The 19,324-nt window shown below is 44.9% G+C and overlaps 1 protein-coding gene and 1 long non-coding RNA gene across 3 annotated transcripts in view; one reads left to right on the top strand and one right to left on the bottom strand.

Annotated features, from left to right (window-relative positions):
- Nucleotides 1–3,971: 3,971 nt before the first annotated feature.
- LOC111093873 lies at nt 3,972–7,100 on the bottom strand. Its single transcript, XR_005356137.1, has 4 exons — nt 6,834–7,100; nt 5,548–5,705; nt 4,553–4,642; nt 3,972–4,137 (listed from the first exon to the last, which is right to left on the bottom strand). It is a non-coding gene; the product is annotated as an uncharacterized LOC111093873 (long non-coding RNA).
- SZRD1 (SUZ RNA binding domain containing 1) overlaps nt 6,358–19,324 on the top strand; it is a 29,758-nt gene continuing 16,791 nt past the window's right edge. The window contains exon 1 of one of the 2 annotated variants that reach the window (XM_038531860.1): nt 6,358–6,465. In XM_038531860.1, the coding sequence (XP_038387788.1) occupies nt 6,415–6,465 (51 nt within the window). In that variant the 5' untranslated portion in view covers nt 6,358–6,414. The remainder of the gene's footprint in view (nt 6,466–19,324) is intronic. The other variant, XM_038531861.1, reaches the window with a different exon arrangement.

Genomic DNA, 19,324 nt, shown 5'->3' with positions numbered 1-19,324 from the left:
AAACTGCTGCCAGCCCACCGTCCTGGGACAAAGTGGACCTTTGGGGCAGCGCTTGGGGCATAGGTCTGGGTCGGAACCCAAGTCCCCTCTCGAGTTGGGAGGGCAAGGGACTGTTGAGGACTCGTGGGTCAGCCTCACTCCAGAAAGCACTGGGTCCGTGGTCCTCATACTTGAATAATGCAGAGACCCCACGGGTTATACACTCGTGGAATCCCTGTACGAGAAGCTCTGGTGTAAGCACGCCAAGTCTTGGGCAGCCGGGGTGGCTCGGTGGTTTAGCGTCCCCTTCTGTCCAGGGTGTGACCCCGGGGTCCCAGGATCAAGTCCCACGTCGGGCTCCCTGCATGGAGCCTGCTTCTCCCTCTGCCTGTGTCTCTGCCTCTCTCTGTGTGTCTCTCATGAAAAAATAAAATATTTAAATAATAATAATAATAACAATCACAGCTAATGTTTATTGTGTGCTCTTATGTGTCAAACTGCTAAGTAGGTGCCCTTATTGTGCCTTTTTTTTTTTTTTTACAGATGATGAAACTGAGGAGGGGCACCTGGCTGGCTCAGTTGGTGCAGCATGTGACTTTTAATCTCAGGGTTGTGAGTTTGAACCCCACCTTGGGTGGAGAGATCACTTTATTGATTGATTTTTTAAGAATTCAGTTATTTATTTGAGAGTGACAGCCCAAGCAGGGAGGAGAGGGAGAAAGATTCCCCACTGAGCAGGGAGCCCAATGCAGGGCTCAATCCCAGGACACCAGGATCATGACTTGAGCAGAAGGTAGACGCTTAACCAACTGAGCCACCTACGCACCCCCAAAATAAAATCTTAAAAAAAAAAAAAAGACAAAAGAAAGTGAAGAACACAGGAATTAAGTAGCTCAACCCAGAATCACAGGCAAAGGTTTGAACCCAGGTGGTTTTGCTTCAAAGCCTTTGTTATTATTATTAATTTTGTTCATTATTTTTTCCAACTTTTTTATTGTGGTAAAATACACATAAAATACAAACAACATTTACTATCTCATCCTTTTTAATTGTAGCACTCACTGTTATTAAGTACATTCATAATGTGGTGCAACCATCACCATCTTCCATCTCCAGAACTTTTTTTTTTAATGAACTGTAGTTAGACATACAATATCATATTAATTTCAGGTGTAGGATATAATGATTCAACATTTATATAGATTTCAAAGAGATCACCCAGACAGACCTACCAAGTGTTACCACAAAGCTGCTACATATTATTAACTATATTCCCCGTGTCCTACATTGTATCTCTGTGTCCTGTTTATTTTAGAACTGGAAGTCTGTACTCTTCATCTCCTTCCTCTATTTTGCCCATTCTCCCACTGGCCTCCCTCTAGCAACCACCACATTGTCTACTCTATCTATCATCCAGTGTCTGTTCTGTTTCTTCAACTGTTTCGTTTCTTTATTTTTTAAAGTTTATTCTCTACACCCAATGTGGGGCTTGAAGTCCCAACCCGATATCAAGAGCCACATGCTCTACTGACTGAGCCAGCCAAGCATCCCTGGTTTGTTTTTTAGATGCCACGTATAAGTTAAATCATACAGCATTTGTCTTTCTCTATCTGACTTATTTCATTGAGCATAATACCCTGTGGGTGCATCATGTCACAGAGGGCAAGATTTAATTCTTTTCTATGGTTGAATAATATTCCAGTGTATAAATATATTACATCTTCTTTAGCCATTCATCTATCAGTGGATGTTTACGTTGCTTCCATATCTTAGCTGATGTAAATAATGCTGCAATAAATACAGATATGCATATATCTTTTGAAATTAGTGTTTTCGTTTTCTTCGGATAAATACCTAGAAGTGGAATTGCTGGATGTTATGATAGTACTGTTCTCGATTTCCTGAGGAACATCCATGCTGTTTTCCACAGTGGCTACACCAATTTACAGCCCCACCGATAGTGTGCAAGGGTTCCCTTTACTCCACTTCCTTGCCAACACTTGTTTTTTCTTGTATTTTTGTTAATAGCCACATATCCCTTTGTGGTTTTGATTTGGGTTTCTCTGATGATGAGGGATGGGCAAGCACCAAAACCTATGCTATTGAACTCTATGTAATGTTGCTTCTGACAAACAGGAGGAGATAAGTTGAGGCCAGTTTATAAATGATCTGAAATGTCAGAAGGAAAAGTGGATATTACCTTCTAGGTCATGGAGATTTGGGGGGCAGGGAGGATACGTGATGAAAATAGTAATTTAGAATAATCTCTCTGCAGTGTGAAGGCTGATTGGGATATGATTGGACGTCATGGGACAAGTGATGAGGCTGGGATGAGAGGGGCAGCCGTCACTTCTCTGTAAGTGTAAAAGAAAAGTTAGTTTTCCACCAGAGTGTATTCCAATAACCAATTACTGAAGTTCACTTCTTATGTATATACTTATGTAGAATAAGTTAACTATAAACATAGAACATCATTCAAGAGGTACAAAAAGACATATAAAATTTAAGTCCATCCTACCGGTACCCCAACAACCTCTCTCCTCCATCAAAGTGACTACCATTAAAGTTCCTTAGATTGGGACACCTGGGTGGCTCAGCAGTTGAGTGTTGGCTTTCAGCTCAGGCCGTGATCCTGGTCCTGGGACGCAGTCCTACATCAGGCTCCCTGCAAGGAGCCTACTTCTCCCTCTGCCTGTGTCTCTACCTCTCTCTGTGTGTCTCTCATGAATAAATAAATAAAATCTTAAAAAAAAAAACAACCTGTTTCTTAGATTTCTCAGAGAGGTATACACAAACACACATATACACATACAGAGGTGCCTGCCTGGCTCAGTCGGAAGAAGATGCAACTCTTGATCTCTGGGTCATGAGTTTGAGCCCCACATTGGGGGTAGAGATTACTTAAATAAAAAAAACCTAAACAACACACACACACACACAAAAGCCCACATATACATATAGCAACAACCTACATACGTTCCTCTTTACCTCGTTGCTTTTTTAAAAAATTTATTTAACTATACTTCTCTGGGGTCATTCAATGTCAGCATATTTAGGACCATCAAAATTTTGTTAACAAATTGCATTCTATTCTTTTGTATGAGTGTACTATGTATCTTTTAAACAAATACTCTAGAGATGGACATTTGTCTCTACTGTTTTGTTATTATAAACAAAGTAGCAAAGAATATCTTTGTACTTTTGTTATTTGCATATGGGCAAATGTATCTATAGGGAAATTTCCTAGAAATGCAATTGCTAGGTCAAAAGGTAGATACTCTTTAAATATTAAGTTTGCTCTCTCTTTCTGTCGTTGCATTTATTTCTTTTTTAAAGAGATTTTATTTATTTATTCATGAGACACAGAGAGAGAGAGACACAGAGAGAGAGAGAGAGGCAGAGATACAGGCAGAGGGAGAAGCAGGCTCCATGTAGGGAGCCCAACGTGGGACTCGATCCTGGGTCTCCAGGATCATGCCCTGGACTGAAGGTGGCGTTAAACCACTGGGCTGCCCATTCCTTGCATTTATTTCTTAACACAACTACCTACACAGCCTCAGCTTGTGCATTAGATGGAAAGTTTTCTCACTGTGGGCTTTGCTCTTTGGAGAGGGGGTAGGACAGAGGGAGGGGGAGAAAGAGAATCCTAAGCAGGCTCCACACACATCAGCACAGAGCCAGGTGTAGGGTTCAATCTTAGGACCCTGAGATCATGACCTGAGTTGAAACAGACACTTAACTGATTGAGCCACCCAGGTGTCGCGGGGCTTTGCTCTTAATTCCTATCACATATCAGTGTTTTATGTGGTGTATCAAAAGTGCCTGTAGTTCTGAGTGCAAGTCCCAAATTTGAGTGGTATATGAAACATATTTCACAGGAAAGAGAAACTCATGTTTTAGGATATCTGTTAATATATGTGTATGCCCCTAGTTCAACTATTGGGGCTTTCCCCCCAGTAGAAGAAAACCACTTCCTCAATTTTACAGTTTATTTGGTCCCATCTCTTCATTTTACAGATGAGGAAGGGACTTGCCCAAGGTCAAAAGGGGCCAAATGATGAACAAGAGCTGGTCTCCTGGTAGCTCATCTGGTGGAACAAAAGCTATTTCCTTTGCAGCATCCTCCAATGTCTCCAAGATCTCTATTTTTCTTTTCTCCTAGAAAATTCAGTCCCAGGAATGCTCCAATTATTTCCTTTGTTAAGGCGTGGTGCCAAATATAACAAAATTTTGGGGAACTGTCTCCCTCTGCTGGTAACATGCTTAAACTACAAAGCCTTAAAAAAATGCTGCCTTGAAAATCTAATCACACCCCAAGACCAAGACTTAGGTGAAGCCTGATAGACAATCTCATTCTCCTTGCTGTGCCTAAGGCTTAGTCAGGATAATTCATTTAAGAGAACGGATTCACAGAAGAATGTATTCAAAGTAAATGTAGGTCCAGAGAGTGAATAAAACAAACTCCTTTTTCTTCAAAGTTGGTCAGGTTGTTCATAATATTTGTTGTTTTTAGACCTGAAGAATTTCAGCTGCTAATGGAATATCTATGTGGAGACGCCAAGAAGAAGCCTACCTATATGAATCCGAAACACCAGGTGAGATCAGGACTGGAAATCAACTTGGGAATCTTTAGTGTTTAGTAGGTGGTTCACGCCATGAGCATCTAGATAAAAATGTCAGACTGAGGACACGCCCAGAGATGATGCATATTTCAAAGACAGGAAATCATGAAACCAGAGAATTACCAAGCATGTCATTTTATCTTTTAAAGACTAGTAACAGGGACGCCTGGGTGGCTCAGTTGGTTGAGTGTATGCCTTTGACTCAGGTCATGATCCTGGGGTCCTGGGGTCAAGCCCCATGTGGGGCTCCTGCTCAGCAGGAATCTGCTTCTCCCTCCCTCTGCTCCTCTCCCTTGCTCATGCTCTCTCTCAAATAAATAAATAAAAATCTTTTTTTTAAAAAAAGAACTTTTTTAAAAAAGATTTTTATCTACTTATTCATGAGAGACACAGGGAGAGAGGCAGAGACATAGGCAGAGGGAGAAGCAGGCTCCATTCAGGGAACCCAATGTGGAAGTTGATCCTGGGACTCCAGGATCACATCCTGAGCCGAAGGCAAGCACTCAACCACTGAGCCACCCAGGCGCCCCTAAAGGCTGGTAACATTTAATACATGATTGCAGTTTGTAATAATGATTAGAAATACAACTGCAAAAATTCTCAACAGGAAGCTGTTACTTTAGAAAGATTAATGGCATGCTAAAAACAGGAGAGAAACACAGGTCAGGTTAGATCATTGGATTACAACAGCTAAATCCAATACTACCAAATGGCAGTCTTGATACTGAGAGGCCTATAGGAACACATCAGTGAGAATAAAAATAGATGGTGTTTACTTTTCCCTTGGTTTTGAGTTTTGGGAAAGAACGAATGAGAGAATGTCAAGTGTTCTTTGGTGCAAGACACCCCCTGTGATGATAATAGCTAACCTCTGTAAGTCTTACTGTGGGTCAAGCACAGTCCTATGCTTTTCTGCATAGTAGCTAGTTTAATTCTGACAACCAACCTTTGAAGCAGCTGCTACTATTATCATCTCCTTTTTTGTACACTTGGGGAAACCGAGGCACAGACATCTTAAGTAACTTGCATAAGATCACATGAGCTTGTTCAAGTTGGAAGTATCCGAAGTCACACTTTTTAAAGTTCAAGATCTCTACCTTGGCACTGGAGAAAAAATAAAAGAGAAATACTGTTTAGGAAGATGCCTAAGTAAATTTTTAAGGAAATGCTGATGAATGCATCTCTCATTTAATGACCCAGGAGAACTTTAGTCGTGCTGGTTGCCCAGCTCAGGTGCCAGAATTATGATCTAACCACGTTTTTACAGTGGAGGGTTAACAGATGCTTGGAATATTTGCTCTACGTGCAGGAAAACCTGTAAACATTTTCACACTATTACGCAGAAATAATGTGTCATGCATCAGCAGATATTTTTCATCCTCCGGTGGGATACAAAATATTTTCAGAGCTTTGGGGAAAAAAAAAAAATGTAACCTGCGGTTTATGAAGATTACGACTGGCTTAAAGAAGAAAAAAAAGTTTTCAGCGACTGCCTGCCCTTAGAAAAGATGGTTCCAAAGAACACACCTTCCGCACTCAAGACGATGACTTCACACGGGCTCTCCCGTCCGCTACGAGACTTAACACGCTGCCCTTAAGAAAAATGGCAGCTTTCTGGTTCCTCTGCCCCTTTCCAAGATGGCTTCCGCGGAGCTCGTGGGGGCGGGGGGCGCGGCCTCTGGGGCCACTTCCGGGCTGGGCAAGGGGCGGGGTCCATTGAGGAAAGCCTTGCGTGCCGGCGCCCGCGACGGAGGCGCGCTTCAGGGCGCAGGCGCGGGGAGGGGGTGGGGGAGGAGGGAAAGCGGCGAGTAAGATGGAAGATGAGGAGGTCGCTGAGAGCTGGGAGGAGGCGGCAGACAGCGGGGTAAGGAGGAGTCGCCGCCGCGGGGCAGGGCCGGGCGGGACCTGGCGGGAGGGAAGCCTCCGGGGAGCGGGCCTGGGGATGGTTCTCCCCGAGGAAGGGCCCCACACGCCGGGCCGGGGGTGGACGAGAGGCCCCCGGTCCCTGAGCGCCGTGAAGGCCTCTTAAAGGGGCCGCGTTCCATTTCTCCCTCCACCTCTGCCCGGTGCGCCTCCCTGCATCCCCGCGACGTGCGCGTCACCCGGGGCTCCCCACCCGCCCCCCGGGGCCTCCTCTCCAGGTTCCCGCGTCCGCTCGCTCGTCCCGGGGACTCTCTGAGCCTCCCTCTCCAGGGTGTCGCCGCCAGACACCCCCACCCGCGCCCGAGTCACCATTTTAAAGTTCCTGCGCTCTGATGCTGAGCCGCGCACCATGTGGGCCCGGGCGGCGCGCGGGGGCAGGAGGGGAAATCGAGTCGGCTCTGGGCCCCTCCACTCTGTGCGGAAAAATCCCCCTTTGCTTTGCGCCTTCCGCCGCGGTGGGCGAGTCTGGGCTTTTCTTTTTTTTTTTTTTTTTCCTCCTCTCTTTTCTTTTTCACTTTTACTCTGAGAGCCCGCGGCTGGCGGGTCTCCCGGGGACCCCTTGTGCAACAACCGAAAGCCCGGCGGGCAGCCCCTCTCCCCGGGGAACCACCCAACGACCCGAGCGCCCCCCCCCCAGCTCCTCCCCCGCCCCCGCCCCGGCCCCGGGGGCGAAGGTCTCCGGGCGAGCTCGCGATCTGTAAAGTAGCCGCATTCCTGGGAGGGGAGGGGAGGGGAGGGGGTGGGGGGGGAGCGGACCGTTCGATTCTGCTTTTTTGGAGTTTTTTTGGTTGGGACTCTCTGAAGCTGTGTAGGAGGAGAGTTTATCCCGAGCTGGAACAGCCGCAGCCGAGTGTCTGTTAGGTTGGTTGGCTTGGCGATCGGCTTTTTGGGGGTGTTTCAGAGTGTGCGGTTGTGCGGCGGCGCCTGCTGAGGATGCGGAGAGGCCCCCCCCCCCCCCCGGCCTCCTCGTGTTCGTGTCCGCTCCGTGTTGGCTCGAGTGGCCCCCCCACCTTCAGGGTTTATGTGTCGGGAGTGGGGGGCGTGGAACAGGAGCTGGGGTCCACCCGCCCCCCCCCCAGCGCCTCTGAGGGTGCTCATCGGAGCTGGAGGAGGCCGACACATCGACCCCTCTGCAGCAGTGGGACTATCTCTGCGGGAATGTTGAAACTTGGCTTCGCTTCGAAGGTTTTTTTTTTTTTTTTTTTTTTTTTCTTCCCTGTTTTTTTTTTTTCTTTTTCCGGTGGTTCAGCATTTCTTTCACGGTGTTTTATGTTTTTCCACTTGGCATCATTAAGGATTTGAAGAATTAATTCGCTCAGAAGGTGTTTGGCACAGTCACGTGCTGGCCATCTCTCTTGGATTTTTGACTCGAGTCAGGCGAGCAATGGAAAGGTTTTGTAGGGAGCAGCAGCAACAGGTGTCATCTGGGTAATTTATTCGACAAACATTTTTTTTTTTTTTTTTTTTTTTTTTGGTGTCTCTGTGCTAGGTAGGGCAGTGTGCTTTAGAAGTGACTTCGTGCCAGAGAATGCAAAGTTTCCGGGTGCAGGCGTTTATTGCCTACCACTAATAGGAGGGCATCATTCAGACACCCTTCACGTGCACCCTCCCTCAAAGAAGCATGGCCTACAATTTGAGTGTGACTCAAATGATAAGTTGCTCGAGCATCTTGGCCTCTCTTTGGTTTTTCTCACCTGTTCACAAGGGACATGAGTATTTCACGGTTAAAGAAGAAAAATGAAAACAAGAATGAATGCAGGATTCAGAAATGGGGGGGGGGAGGTTACTTTTGTTTTTCGGAACGTGTGATTCACTTAGGGATCAGCTAGCCCAGTCCCACGTTTTACAGCTGAATGAATCCCAAGGGTATAAGATTTAACTTAGATCTTTCCGACGCTTCCGGTGTTCTTTCTACTATACTTCACTAAAACCGTTTAAAAGTGCCAGGTACAGAGATGGAACCCAAACCTTGCCTTCCTTGGTGATAACAATGTGCGGTAACTGCCCAAATGCAAGTTTTTTTTTATTTCTTTTAATTGAACTATTGAAATGAGCTGTAGAGGTATTCTCCTTTTATAATAAGAAAACTGAGGTTTAGGGAGTAACCTATCTTGCTCAAAGTCGCACAGATAGTAAGTAGGGAGCTGGGATTTGACACCAAGCCTATCTTGACTCTAAAGAAGGGTTCAATCTGTAGCAATTTGCCATCTCTTTGCCTGAGATCTGGAAGAAAACTTGGGAGTTGGGCATTGCCTTTCTTTTTTTTTCTCTCTCTTTTTTAAATTTTATTCATTTATTCATGAGAGACAGAGAAAGAGAGAGGCAAGGACACAGGCAGAGGTAGAAGCAGGCTCCATGCAAGGAGCTTGATATGGGACTCGATCCTGGGTCTCCAGGATCCTGTCGTGGCTCAAAGGCTGGCGCTAAACCGCTGAGCCACCCAGGCATCCCCACCTTTCTTTTTTAAGATGTTTGCTTTCGGCTTATATTTAAAAGCTCTCTTAAATTTGATTCCCTTTTTGAATTTCACAAAGGGTTTTGTAAATGTACACTTTTGCAGGAGAGGAGCCAGGGAGGGAATGTTCACACCACTGGCAAACCAACTGACTGTACATGTCTTTCAGATGTAGCCAGTTGTGTATGTAAAAATCTTACCTTCTGTTTATCCTGTCTTCCAACTGATACATGGTAATGAGTGTCAAGTACCCACCTTTCCAAAAAAACATCCTGGGTGGTAAGAAAACTAGCAAATGGACATCAGCTAATTAATTTATAAAGTAATCACTCTAACTTTATAAATTTATAAAGTAATTTATAAAGTAATCACTCTAACTTTATATGATCTAGAGGTCTAGTCCTTGAAAGTAGAGGCTCTAATCACCACAAAAAATTTTGACATCATGCTGGAATGTCTTATGTGTCCATAATTATGAGGTCATTTTTTCTTGCATATCTTCAAAATACTCAATATTGAGTCCTATTGTGTCATTCTGAGGAAGGCTTTGAGAAATATTTCAGGTGGTCTGTAAATAGGCTGCTTTTTTGCTTTTAGTATGAACACTGACCTAATACAGAATTGTTCCTTTGCCTGTTTCCTCCCAAGGAGTTACATCCCCAATCAAAGGACAATTCAAGGAATATAGCTTATATTCCACTAAGGAAATGCTTCTTTAAAAATATACTGCCTTGAGAACACCTGGGTGGCTCAGTGGTTGAGTATCTACTTTTGGCTCAGGGCGTGTTTCTGGAGACCCAGGATTGAGTCCCACTTTGGGCTCCCTGCAAGGAGCCTGCTTCTCCCTCTGCCTGTGTCTCTGCCTTTGTCTCTCATGAATAAATAAAAATCTTTTTAAAAAAATTAAAAAATAAAAATATACTGCCTTTGGGAGAAATGAAAATGTCAACTGAATTAATGTTCATTCAAACTTTAAATTCTACCCTTTGTCTTAAGCACATTTCAGGGGAGCATTTTATAATGAGAAGACATCTTTGTGCTCTGGGAAAAGAAAAAAAATCAAATCGAGTGCCTGGGTGGCTTAGTCAGTTAAGCATCTGCCTTTTGTTCGGTCATGATCCCAGGGTCTTGGGATTGAGCCCCACATCGGGCTCCCTTCCCAGTGGAGAGCCTGCTTCTCTTCCCTCTGCCTCCTCTCTTCTCCTGTGTTCACTCACACTATCTCAAATAAATAAATAAAATCTTTTTAAAAAATCAAATCAACAGTTTGCTCAATTTCTGACAGTTTGAAGCTTTATATATTCACTTGTTTAGACCAGGAAAAAAAAAAAGAGACATAAGCTAGTCCATCTTGTAGGTTATGGGCTAACCCAATCCTAGGGGAAGATAGATGGTACACAAATGGAATTAGACTGGTAGTTATTATAATGTATTGGCAGCCTGTCTGATTTCTTTGCATATCAAAAGTTGCTTTTTGTTTTTGGCAAGGGCAAGTCATGTAGCTAATTGGAAGAAAATGTATCAAGTTAAAAAGGATGACTGGCCTTCTAGACTAAATTCAAATTTATGTTTACTTTCTACCCTCTTTAGGCCTCTAAACATTATCCCATCAGTGATACTGGGTGGCATACAAGTCTACTATAGGAAGGTCTCAGTCAGCACTGCATACTGACTGTGTACCAGGCACTGGGCACAGTCCAGTAGAGGAGTCGGATGGGTAAGGCAGCACTTTCTTTGGAAGAGGCATAGATGGGGTACCATGGCTAAGATCAGAGACAGTTCTGTAGAGAAGGTGATCCTTCAAAGGACCCTTAATTAAGTTGTAGTAAGTCTGGGAGGGGTGGGTAGATAAAGGCCCAATGTGCATGTAGATAGCAAGAGAAGAATGTGCCGCATTGCATTGGGAGAGCTACGAATACTCAAATACTTCTTTCTGGCTGTAGGGTAGGGGGTTGGCAGGGCTGAATGGAAAGAGATGAGGCCAGAGAGGTATGCAGGGGCCAGATCAGGAAGGGCCTCCTTGTACTTGGTTCTGGGAACTTGGACTTTGTCCTGAACGCACAAGAGAGCTTTGGAGGCCTTTTTTTTTTTTTTTTTTAAGCAGAATAATGACAGATTTTAATTTAAGAGGTAAGAACTTTGATTAACGTTTCATTCTTTAGAGAAGACGCCATTCTCCCTGAAGCATGCATGGCTTCTACCTCACTTTTGAGGTCCTCAGCACTCCCTGTAACTGCTGTCAATATGGAATATTTACAGTGGATATGGATAGAGAAGAAATAACAGTTATTTGGGGGCTACCTGGTGCTGATTTGTCTTTATAGTAAAGAATACACATAAGACTTGGGGTATCAGAAAGCACAAATCAAGATGTACTGTGCCTGAAAGAGCCATTCCTAAGTTATTCCAGTCCTTCTGGGAGATTGGGTCCTAGGGACTGTGATGATGCCCAGCTCCGACTTTCTGTAAAGCAGTTGGCCAGTTTAGACATGATCATGCTGAGCAGTCTGTCCCAGCGACTCTGGAAAAAGATCTGTTTCACTGTGGTTTCAAAGAAAGTAGGATAATGAGCTTTTCACTATAACTTCTTGGCTCTTTTCATTGAGGCTGCATGGGGGGCCTGTTCCCGGCATGCTCTGGGTGTTTGAGAGAGCTGTCATGGTTTCTGTGGGCTGGAAATTCAGACAGTCACAGGTCTTCTTGCTTTTCTTTACACAACAGGAGAGAGAACTTAGTATATCTCTCTGAAGCTTTCAGTAAATTCCTGCAAGGACTATTGTCCTGATCTGATGACTCAAATGTATTCTTGGGGCCAGCCCTTTCTTTCTGGTTTCCACCTTTATATGCAGTGGCTTCCCCACAGTTAATGTCTCTTTCTGGCTGTGTCAGCTAGAAGCCTTCACAAGGTATGGGGTGTTCTTTCCTGCACACTTGCCCCACAGGAATAGAAATTTTTTTCTGTTGGGACAGTTACAGACTTGTTGGTTTCCTAGGAGAAGACTGGGTTTAGCTACTTATAGCTGTGGCCAAAATACAGAATGAAATGGGTGTGTGTGTTTTTTTTTTTTTTTTTTAAATAGTAACCACAGAGATTTCTCCTGCTGAAGTGTTTTTAACTGCTAGTTTCTGCCAAGCATCCTTCTCTTTAACATTCAGCTCTATGCAGGATGTTTGATGGGAAGATAGAGGTTAAGACCTACCACCGCAGAAATTAGCAACAAATCCTGACTTCAGTCTTTATGTAGATAAAGATTCTCATCCCTGAGGGTATGATATTTCAAAATGTTCCTCCCACTAACTCATCCCCTCCCCACACCCAAAACTCTTTCCCTTATAAAATGAACACAGGAAATAACAGTCATTCCTTTCTAAAAGGAATAATATGTATGGTTGAAATTGCATTCTTCAGGGTTGTGATCCTTAGATGAGATCGTACAGGATAGTTACGACTCTGGAGTCTGGAGAGGTCAGGATTGTCACCTCTCTTCCTAGACCTTGAGAGCCAAATTCCTAGCCGTCATGCTCTGGGCTTTCTTGGCTTACAAAGGCTTTTGTGACCCTCCAGCTGTCAGTTTTTGCTACCTGGTTACATATCTCACTGGTGAGCGACTCTGACCATAAGCCCCCAAATTCCGCAATCCCACAGGCCCCTTTTGGAAGGGCTTCTTGGATAGCATCCTAAGGGCTCACTACAGGCTAGGCAGAGTGCATTTGTATGTTCATTGTCGCAGTCAATCAACATGACCTAGTGACATGGAGGTGTTTTTATTCCCAGTGTCCGGGAGAGGAAATCACTTGGTCGATCACAGGTCAGCTATTGGCATCCTGAGCCCTCACTTAGGGACCTTTTTGGACTGTTGTTTACTTTTGCTTTTCAGAAGATAATTAACCAGTTAAATGCTTTAGGATGTTTAGTTGCTAGTTCATTTGAGGTATTGTGACTTGTTTCACCTGGATTGATCTTCTGTCTCTGCAGCCTGATAATGAACTAATAAATTTTCTGTCTCTGAGAAACTCCAATCTGGTTCTCAAGAGCCAAGAGGACAGCGCTACTGTCAGTGTATCACTGAGGGCAAGTGACATGCTGGTTGAAAGCTTGATCATAAGTGGGAAATAAATTTTTAATATCTGGCCAAGTGAAAAGGAATAATAGACGTAAGTTTTGCTCAGATCTCTTGAGAAGATTTAATACCTCTGCCCGATATTTTAAGGATCCCTGTAGCTGTAGTTGCAAACTGGCGGCTTTGGGGGATTCAGCCTATATACTCTATTGGGGTATACACAGTTATATATTGAATTTGAATGCCTTTACCTGGGTCTTGGTTGCTCTCCTGTCCTCTGGAGTCCCCACTTTATTTATTGTGGGACCTGTTGTGTTCTGTCCTGCTTGCTTTATTAGCTTGGCCCTGAAGGCATTGTGTTTGCTGCTCCTGCTTAGTGCCATGATTCTAACTAGTGTTTGATGACAGTGCCCTTGGGTGTTTGGATAAAACCTCCTGGTGGTGTAGCTGTTGGTGTAGAGGGGAGGTAAGAATGACTTTGTTCCATTCCCCAGAGTCCGAGTGCACATTTCCTTTGGGAGAGGAGACTTGTAGTCTTTATAAAAGGAAGAAAGAGTAGGTCACTTCTGCCAGTTACTGACCTACTTCCTCGTCCGCGGCAATAAAGAAAGTCTGAAGGCAAGGCTAGAGGTTTAGGTGCCAGATCTGATTGTTGGCCAGATCACTCACTGCCTACCTTTCTCTCAGCTTCGTTTTCTTCTTTTGTAAAATCAGGTTAATAAAATCTGCCTTGCCTGATGGTGAGAGTTGAAGGAAGCACTTAGTAAGAGATCTTGCAAAACGGCAGATGTTAGAGCAGAGAATGCCATTGCCATGAGCGTGAGGGCGTCGTACCCCAGGTCTCCAGCTTCCCCAGTATGGCCTCTGTCTGGGTAGAGTAGGAAGTTCCTAAGACTGGCTGAGGGCTCTCTCTTATTGCTGCGCCTGAGGGCTAATACACTGTTCTCTGTACAAGATGCAAGGGAAAAGCAATAGTAAATGCAGAGAAAGGGGAGCCCCAATAGACTCTACCCACTGTTTTATTCTAAGGACAGGGCTCACCACCATTACTCACACTGCTGCCTCTTCTGCACCTTTAAGGGAAAGAGTTGCATGGATTCCCGCCCTGCCCTGGAAGCCGAAAGAAACAGTCTCAACATGGCAACTCACAGTGTCTGAGCCCTCCAGCTTGGGATCCATTTAAATTGTGAGACTTGTTCTCTACTTAAGAATTATTTCCTTTTGGGATGCCAGGGTGGCTCAGAGGTTAAGCGTCTGCCTTTGGTCCAGGGCCTGATCCTGGAGTCCCGGGATCGAGTCCCACATCGGGCTCCCTGCATGGCGCCTGCTTCTCTCTCTGCCTGTGTCTCTGCCTCTCTCTGTGTGTGTCTCATGAATAAATAAATAAAATCTTAAAAAAAAAAAAAAGAATTATTTCCTTTTGGGTACTTTACAGATTTGAGATCTGGACTTTGTTGTGGTCTGCTACTGCTGTAGCCCTTCCTTGGGAACCCTGAGCTTGCACTCACCTGGCCTGGGGTGCAGAGAAGGCAAGTTGGTGTACCCTGCCACCCTTCATCCTGTCTTAGTGGTTCCTGTGGCCACCCACTAGCCACACTCCTGAAACTTATTGCTTCCTCCTCTTGAGATTTAGGCTTCAGTTTTGTCATTTACTAGTTGAGTGGCCTTAGGCAAGTCATTTAACCTCGGAGCGTGTAGCAAGGCTGCTGTACTGCTGTACATCCCTTGGATTGTGGTGAGGATGAGAGGTGATGAAGGGTGCACAGTGCCTTCCTTTCAGGAACCTGTGGCAGCTGCTTGGAGAATGCTGCTGCCACCACTGCTGCTGAGAAATGCCTGTGGCAGCCTTAGCTCTATTTTGTCTTTTTGTTTTTGTTTTTTAAATATTTGAGAGAGTGTGTGCACTAGAGCACACACATGCAAGTTGGGGGAAAGGGGCAGAGGGAGAGAGAGAGTCCCAAGCAGACTCCATGCTGATTACAGAGCCAGACGCCAGGCTTGATCTCACAATCCTGAAATTCTGACCTCAGCCAAAACCAAGCGTTGGATGCCCAAACAAACTGTGCCACCCAGGCACCCCCTTAGCTGTTTTTTAGGACATGGATAGTGTTGCTGCCTTTGGACCCAGATAGACCCATTTCAAATTCTGGCTCTGCTCCATACTAGTTGTGGAACCATGGCCGAGTTACATAACCTCTCAGGATTGATTTCTAAATCATTTGTGAAATGGGAATATATCTCTAAAATCCTATTTCATAGGAGGCTCATTAATTCTATGTGTTGGGTACTATTTTAGGCACTATGGACAACTGTAGTGAATGAAGTTTCTTCTCATAAAGCTTGCTTTCTAGTGTAGAAAGATGGACAGTAAACAATAATGTATATACATACATGGTGAAAAAGAAAAGAGATGAGGAGCATAGAAAGTGACTGGCAGAGGTGCCATTTTGGGTGGAGGGTTCAGAGAAGGCCTCTCCATAAAGATAGGCAGAGAGAAAGTAAGAAAGCAAGTGTGCAGATGCTGGTGAAAAGTGCATTCCAGGAGGAGGGAACAGCAAGTGCAGAGGTCCTGAGGCTGAAGCATGCTTGTTTTATTTGAGGAATAGGTGGGGGATAATAGTAGCACAAAGTGGTAGAAGAGGTCAGAGATAGCAGGGAACCAGATCCTATAGACTAGTAGGTCATGATGGATATTACCTTGAAATAGGAAGCCAAAAAAAAAAAAAGAAAGAAAGAAATAGGAAGCCATGTGAGGGTGTTGAGCAGAGGCTGACTTGGTTTTTTAAAGGATCATTCTGGCTGCTGTGTGTAAAATAAATTCTAGGGGCAAGAGTGAAAACAAACTGATGAGGATGCTATTTCAGCTGTTCATTCAAGGGCTATGGTCATAGCAGCAGAAGTGTTGAGAAAATTTAGGATATGTTTTGGAAGTAGAACCAAGTAAGAAAGAGGCATCACAGAGGACTCCAGAATTTTTGGTCTGAATTGCCAGAACACTGGAATTTCTGAGATGGCCTAAGTGGAGGGAATGTGGGAGAAGCAGGCTTGGGTGAGTGAGTGAAATCAAGAGGTTGGTTTTGGAGCCGATGAGGTTAGGTCCCTGTGAAATCAAACTGGGTGTGTTTAGTCAGCATTGTATATCAATGTCTATAAAGCTGTGCGTAGGGGGGTGTGGATGGCTCGGTTAAGTGTCTGCGTTCAGCTCTGGTCATGATTCCAGAGTCCTTGGATTGAGCCCTGTGTGGGGCTCCCTGCTCAGCAGGGAGTCTGCTTCTCCCTTTCCCTCTGCTTCCCCCCACCCTACTCATGCTCACTCTCTCTCTCTCAAATAAACAGAATCTTTAAAAAAAGAAAAAAAAAGGCTGTGGAACTAGATGAGATAATCAAATAAGCCAGTAGAGCTGCAGCAGAGGAAAGGTGCAAACTCTCCAACCTCAAGGGGTCTGGAGAGGAAGAGGAGCCTATCTTGTTACAAAAGAAATCAAATATGAGATGTGAGAGGAGCTAGCCAGGGAGGTAGGAGGAGACTGGGAAGGTGGGATCTGGGAGGCTGGTATAAAAGATGCTTTAAGAGGAGCACCTGGGTGGCTCAGTCAATTGAGTGTCCAATTCTTGATTTTGGCTCAAGTCATCATCTCAGGATTGTGGGATTGAGCCCCATGTCGGGCTCCATGCTTGCCATGGAGCCTCCTTGGTATTCTCTCTCTCCATCGCCTCCCTTTCTCCCTTCCTAAAAAAAAAAGAATATGCTTTAAGGAAGGAGTTTTGAGCAGTGTGGGATGATGCTGAGAAGTTGAGTGAAGACGTAGAATTAACCGTTGAATCTGGCAACAGTGGAGGTCATTGGGGACTCCTGACAACAGTTTCAGAGCTAGTTTGGCGCAGGATGGTGAGTGTTACTTGGACCAGGGCCTGGGCCAAATATGGGGCATGGGGTAAGTGCTAGCTGTCATGCCAAAATGACAGGACCCACCAGAGTAGGTTTTGCACATCTGTAAACATGCCCCTTGGGTCCTTAGAGAGCTGAGTCACTAGTTGCTGGAAGATTAAATGTATAACAGAGATAAATACATTTTATTCTAAGGTTAGATCTCAACCAGTGTTGTCCAAGAGAAGTACCACTCAAGCCACACATGTAATTTAAAACTTCCTAGAAGCCACATTTAAAAAGTAAAAAGAAACAGGTGGGATTGGGACACCTGGGTGACTCAGATTCTTAAATGTCTGCCTTTGGCTCAGGTCATGGTCTCAGGGTCCTGGGATTGAGCCCTGCATTGGGCTTCCTGCTTAGTGGGAAGTCTGTTTCTCCCTCTGCCTCTCCCTTCTGCTCCTGTGCTCTCTCTCTCTCTCTCTCTCTCAAATGAAAAAATAAAATCTTAAAGAAACAGGATTGGGATCCCTGGGTGGCGCAGCGGTTTGGCGCCTGCCTTTGGCCCAGGGCACATTCCTGGAGACCCGGGATCGAGTCCCACGTCGGGCTCCCGGTGCATGGAGTCTGCTTCTCCCTCTGCCTGTGTCTCTGCCTCTCTCTCTCTCTCTCTGTGACTATCATAAATAATAAATAAAAATTAAAAAAAAGAAAGAAACAGGATTAATTTTAATATTTTTTAAAGTTTTATTTAAATAATCTCTACACCCAGCTGTGGGGGTGGGGGACTCGAACTCATGACCCCGAGATCAAGAGATCAGGAGTCACATGTTCCACCTGCTGAGTCAGCCAGGTGCTCCTAATTTCAGTATTTTAAATGTAATGCAGTATATCCCAAATAGTATCATGTCAGCATGTAATCAATATTGAAAATAGGTTAATGAGCTATTTTGCACTATTTTTGGACTAAGTCTGGGAAATGTACTGTGCATTTGGCGCTTAAAATACAGCTCAGTTGGGACTGGCCACATGTGAAGTGCTCTCCAGCCACGTGTGGTGGTGGCTACTGGACTGGAGATGTAGCTGGAGAGCGTGCCCAAAGGACTTCCTCTTCCTAGGCAGTTGCGGGGAGGTCCTGAAAGCCACATGAACTTGGGAAGGAAGGCAGGAAGCAGCTTTCCCTTCCAAGTAAGTAAGAATTGTTTCATCTTTACAGCATACGCTGCCAGAGCCCCTCAGAGTTTTCTGGTTCTTCTGGTTTCTTCAAAGTCTTAATCTTGCTGGCCCTGGGAAGTATAGCTGATTTTCTGCAGCAACTTTTTGAATAGTATTCATACAGCTAATGAAACCCATTGCTTGGGCAGCCTGGGTGGCTCAGCGGTTTAGCGCCGCCTTCAGCACAGACCGTGATCCTGGAGACCTGGCATGGAGTCCCATGTCAGGCTCCCTGGTGGAGCCTGCTTCTCCCTCTGCCTGTGTCTCTGCCTCTCTCTCTCTCTCTCTCTCTCTCTCTCTCTCTCTCTTTCTTTCTGCCTCTCTCTCTGTTGTGTCTCATGAATAAATGAATAAAATCTTTAAAAACAAACAAAAAACATTGCCTACTGCAGCTCAAGTAATCTCAGATGGTTTTCAGCTTAGGAAATTTCTTATTTGAGGTCCCTTTCCTTTTTTCCTTTCCTTCTATTCATGTTTTTATCCTCTTTTGCCCTGATTTTTTATGCTCCTCTCTTTTCCTTGATACTCTTTCTTTAGGTCTCTGCAGTTGTCTCAGGCTCCTCATCGCAGAGTTGCTCGCTCTCCACTTCTCTTTCAAAACACTGTTCATACCCCTAATATAGCAACTGTGGTTTGCTTATCTGTCTCCTCCCTCCTGGCTGGGCTCTCTTCTTCAACAAGGATTGCCTTACCTCTGAGGGTCCAGCATTGGCGGGTCTCCTGCCTTATAGTAGTTTTTCCACAAGTGCTTGTCTCTGGCTTTTTGTCACAGTGAAGCAAAAGGGCACTTTTGAGATACGTTACCAAAGCATAGACTTTTTTCTTTTTTTTTTTTAAGATTTATTTATTTATTCATGAGAGACACAGAGAGCCAGAGGCAGAGACATAGGCAGGGGGGAAGCAGGCACCTCCCTGGGAGCCTGATGTGGGACTTGATCCCGGATCCTGGGACCATGCCCTGAGCCAAAGGCAGACACTCAACTGCTGAGGCACCCAGGTGTCCCGCAAAGCATAGACTTCTTTAGGGAGGGAATTTTTTTTTAAGATTTTATTTATTTACTTATTAATGAGAGAGAGAGAGAGAGAGAGGCAGAGACACAGGCAGAGGGAGAGGCAGGCTCCATGCAGGGAGCCCGATGTGGAACTCGATCCTGAGACCCCAGGATCATGCCCTGGGCCAAAGGCAGATAGATGCTCAGCT

The sequence above is a fragment of the Canis lupus genome, chromosome 2 (genome assembly GCF_011100685.1).
Source record: "Canis lupus familiaris isolate Mischka breed German Shepherd chromosome 2, alternate assembly UU_Cfam_GSD_1.0, whole genome shotgun sequence".
Taxonomy (NCBI): Eukaryota; Metazoa; Chordata; class Mammalia; order Carnivora; family Canidae; genus Canis; species Canis lupus.
Note: the sequence above shows the minus strand (reverse complement) of the source record. Positions and strands in the feature narration are given on the sequence as shown.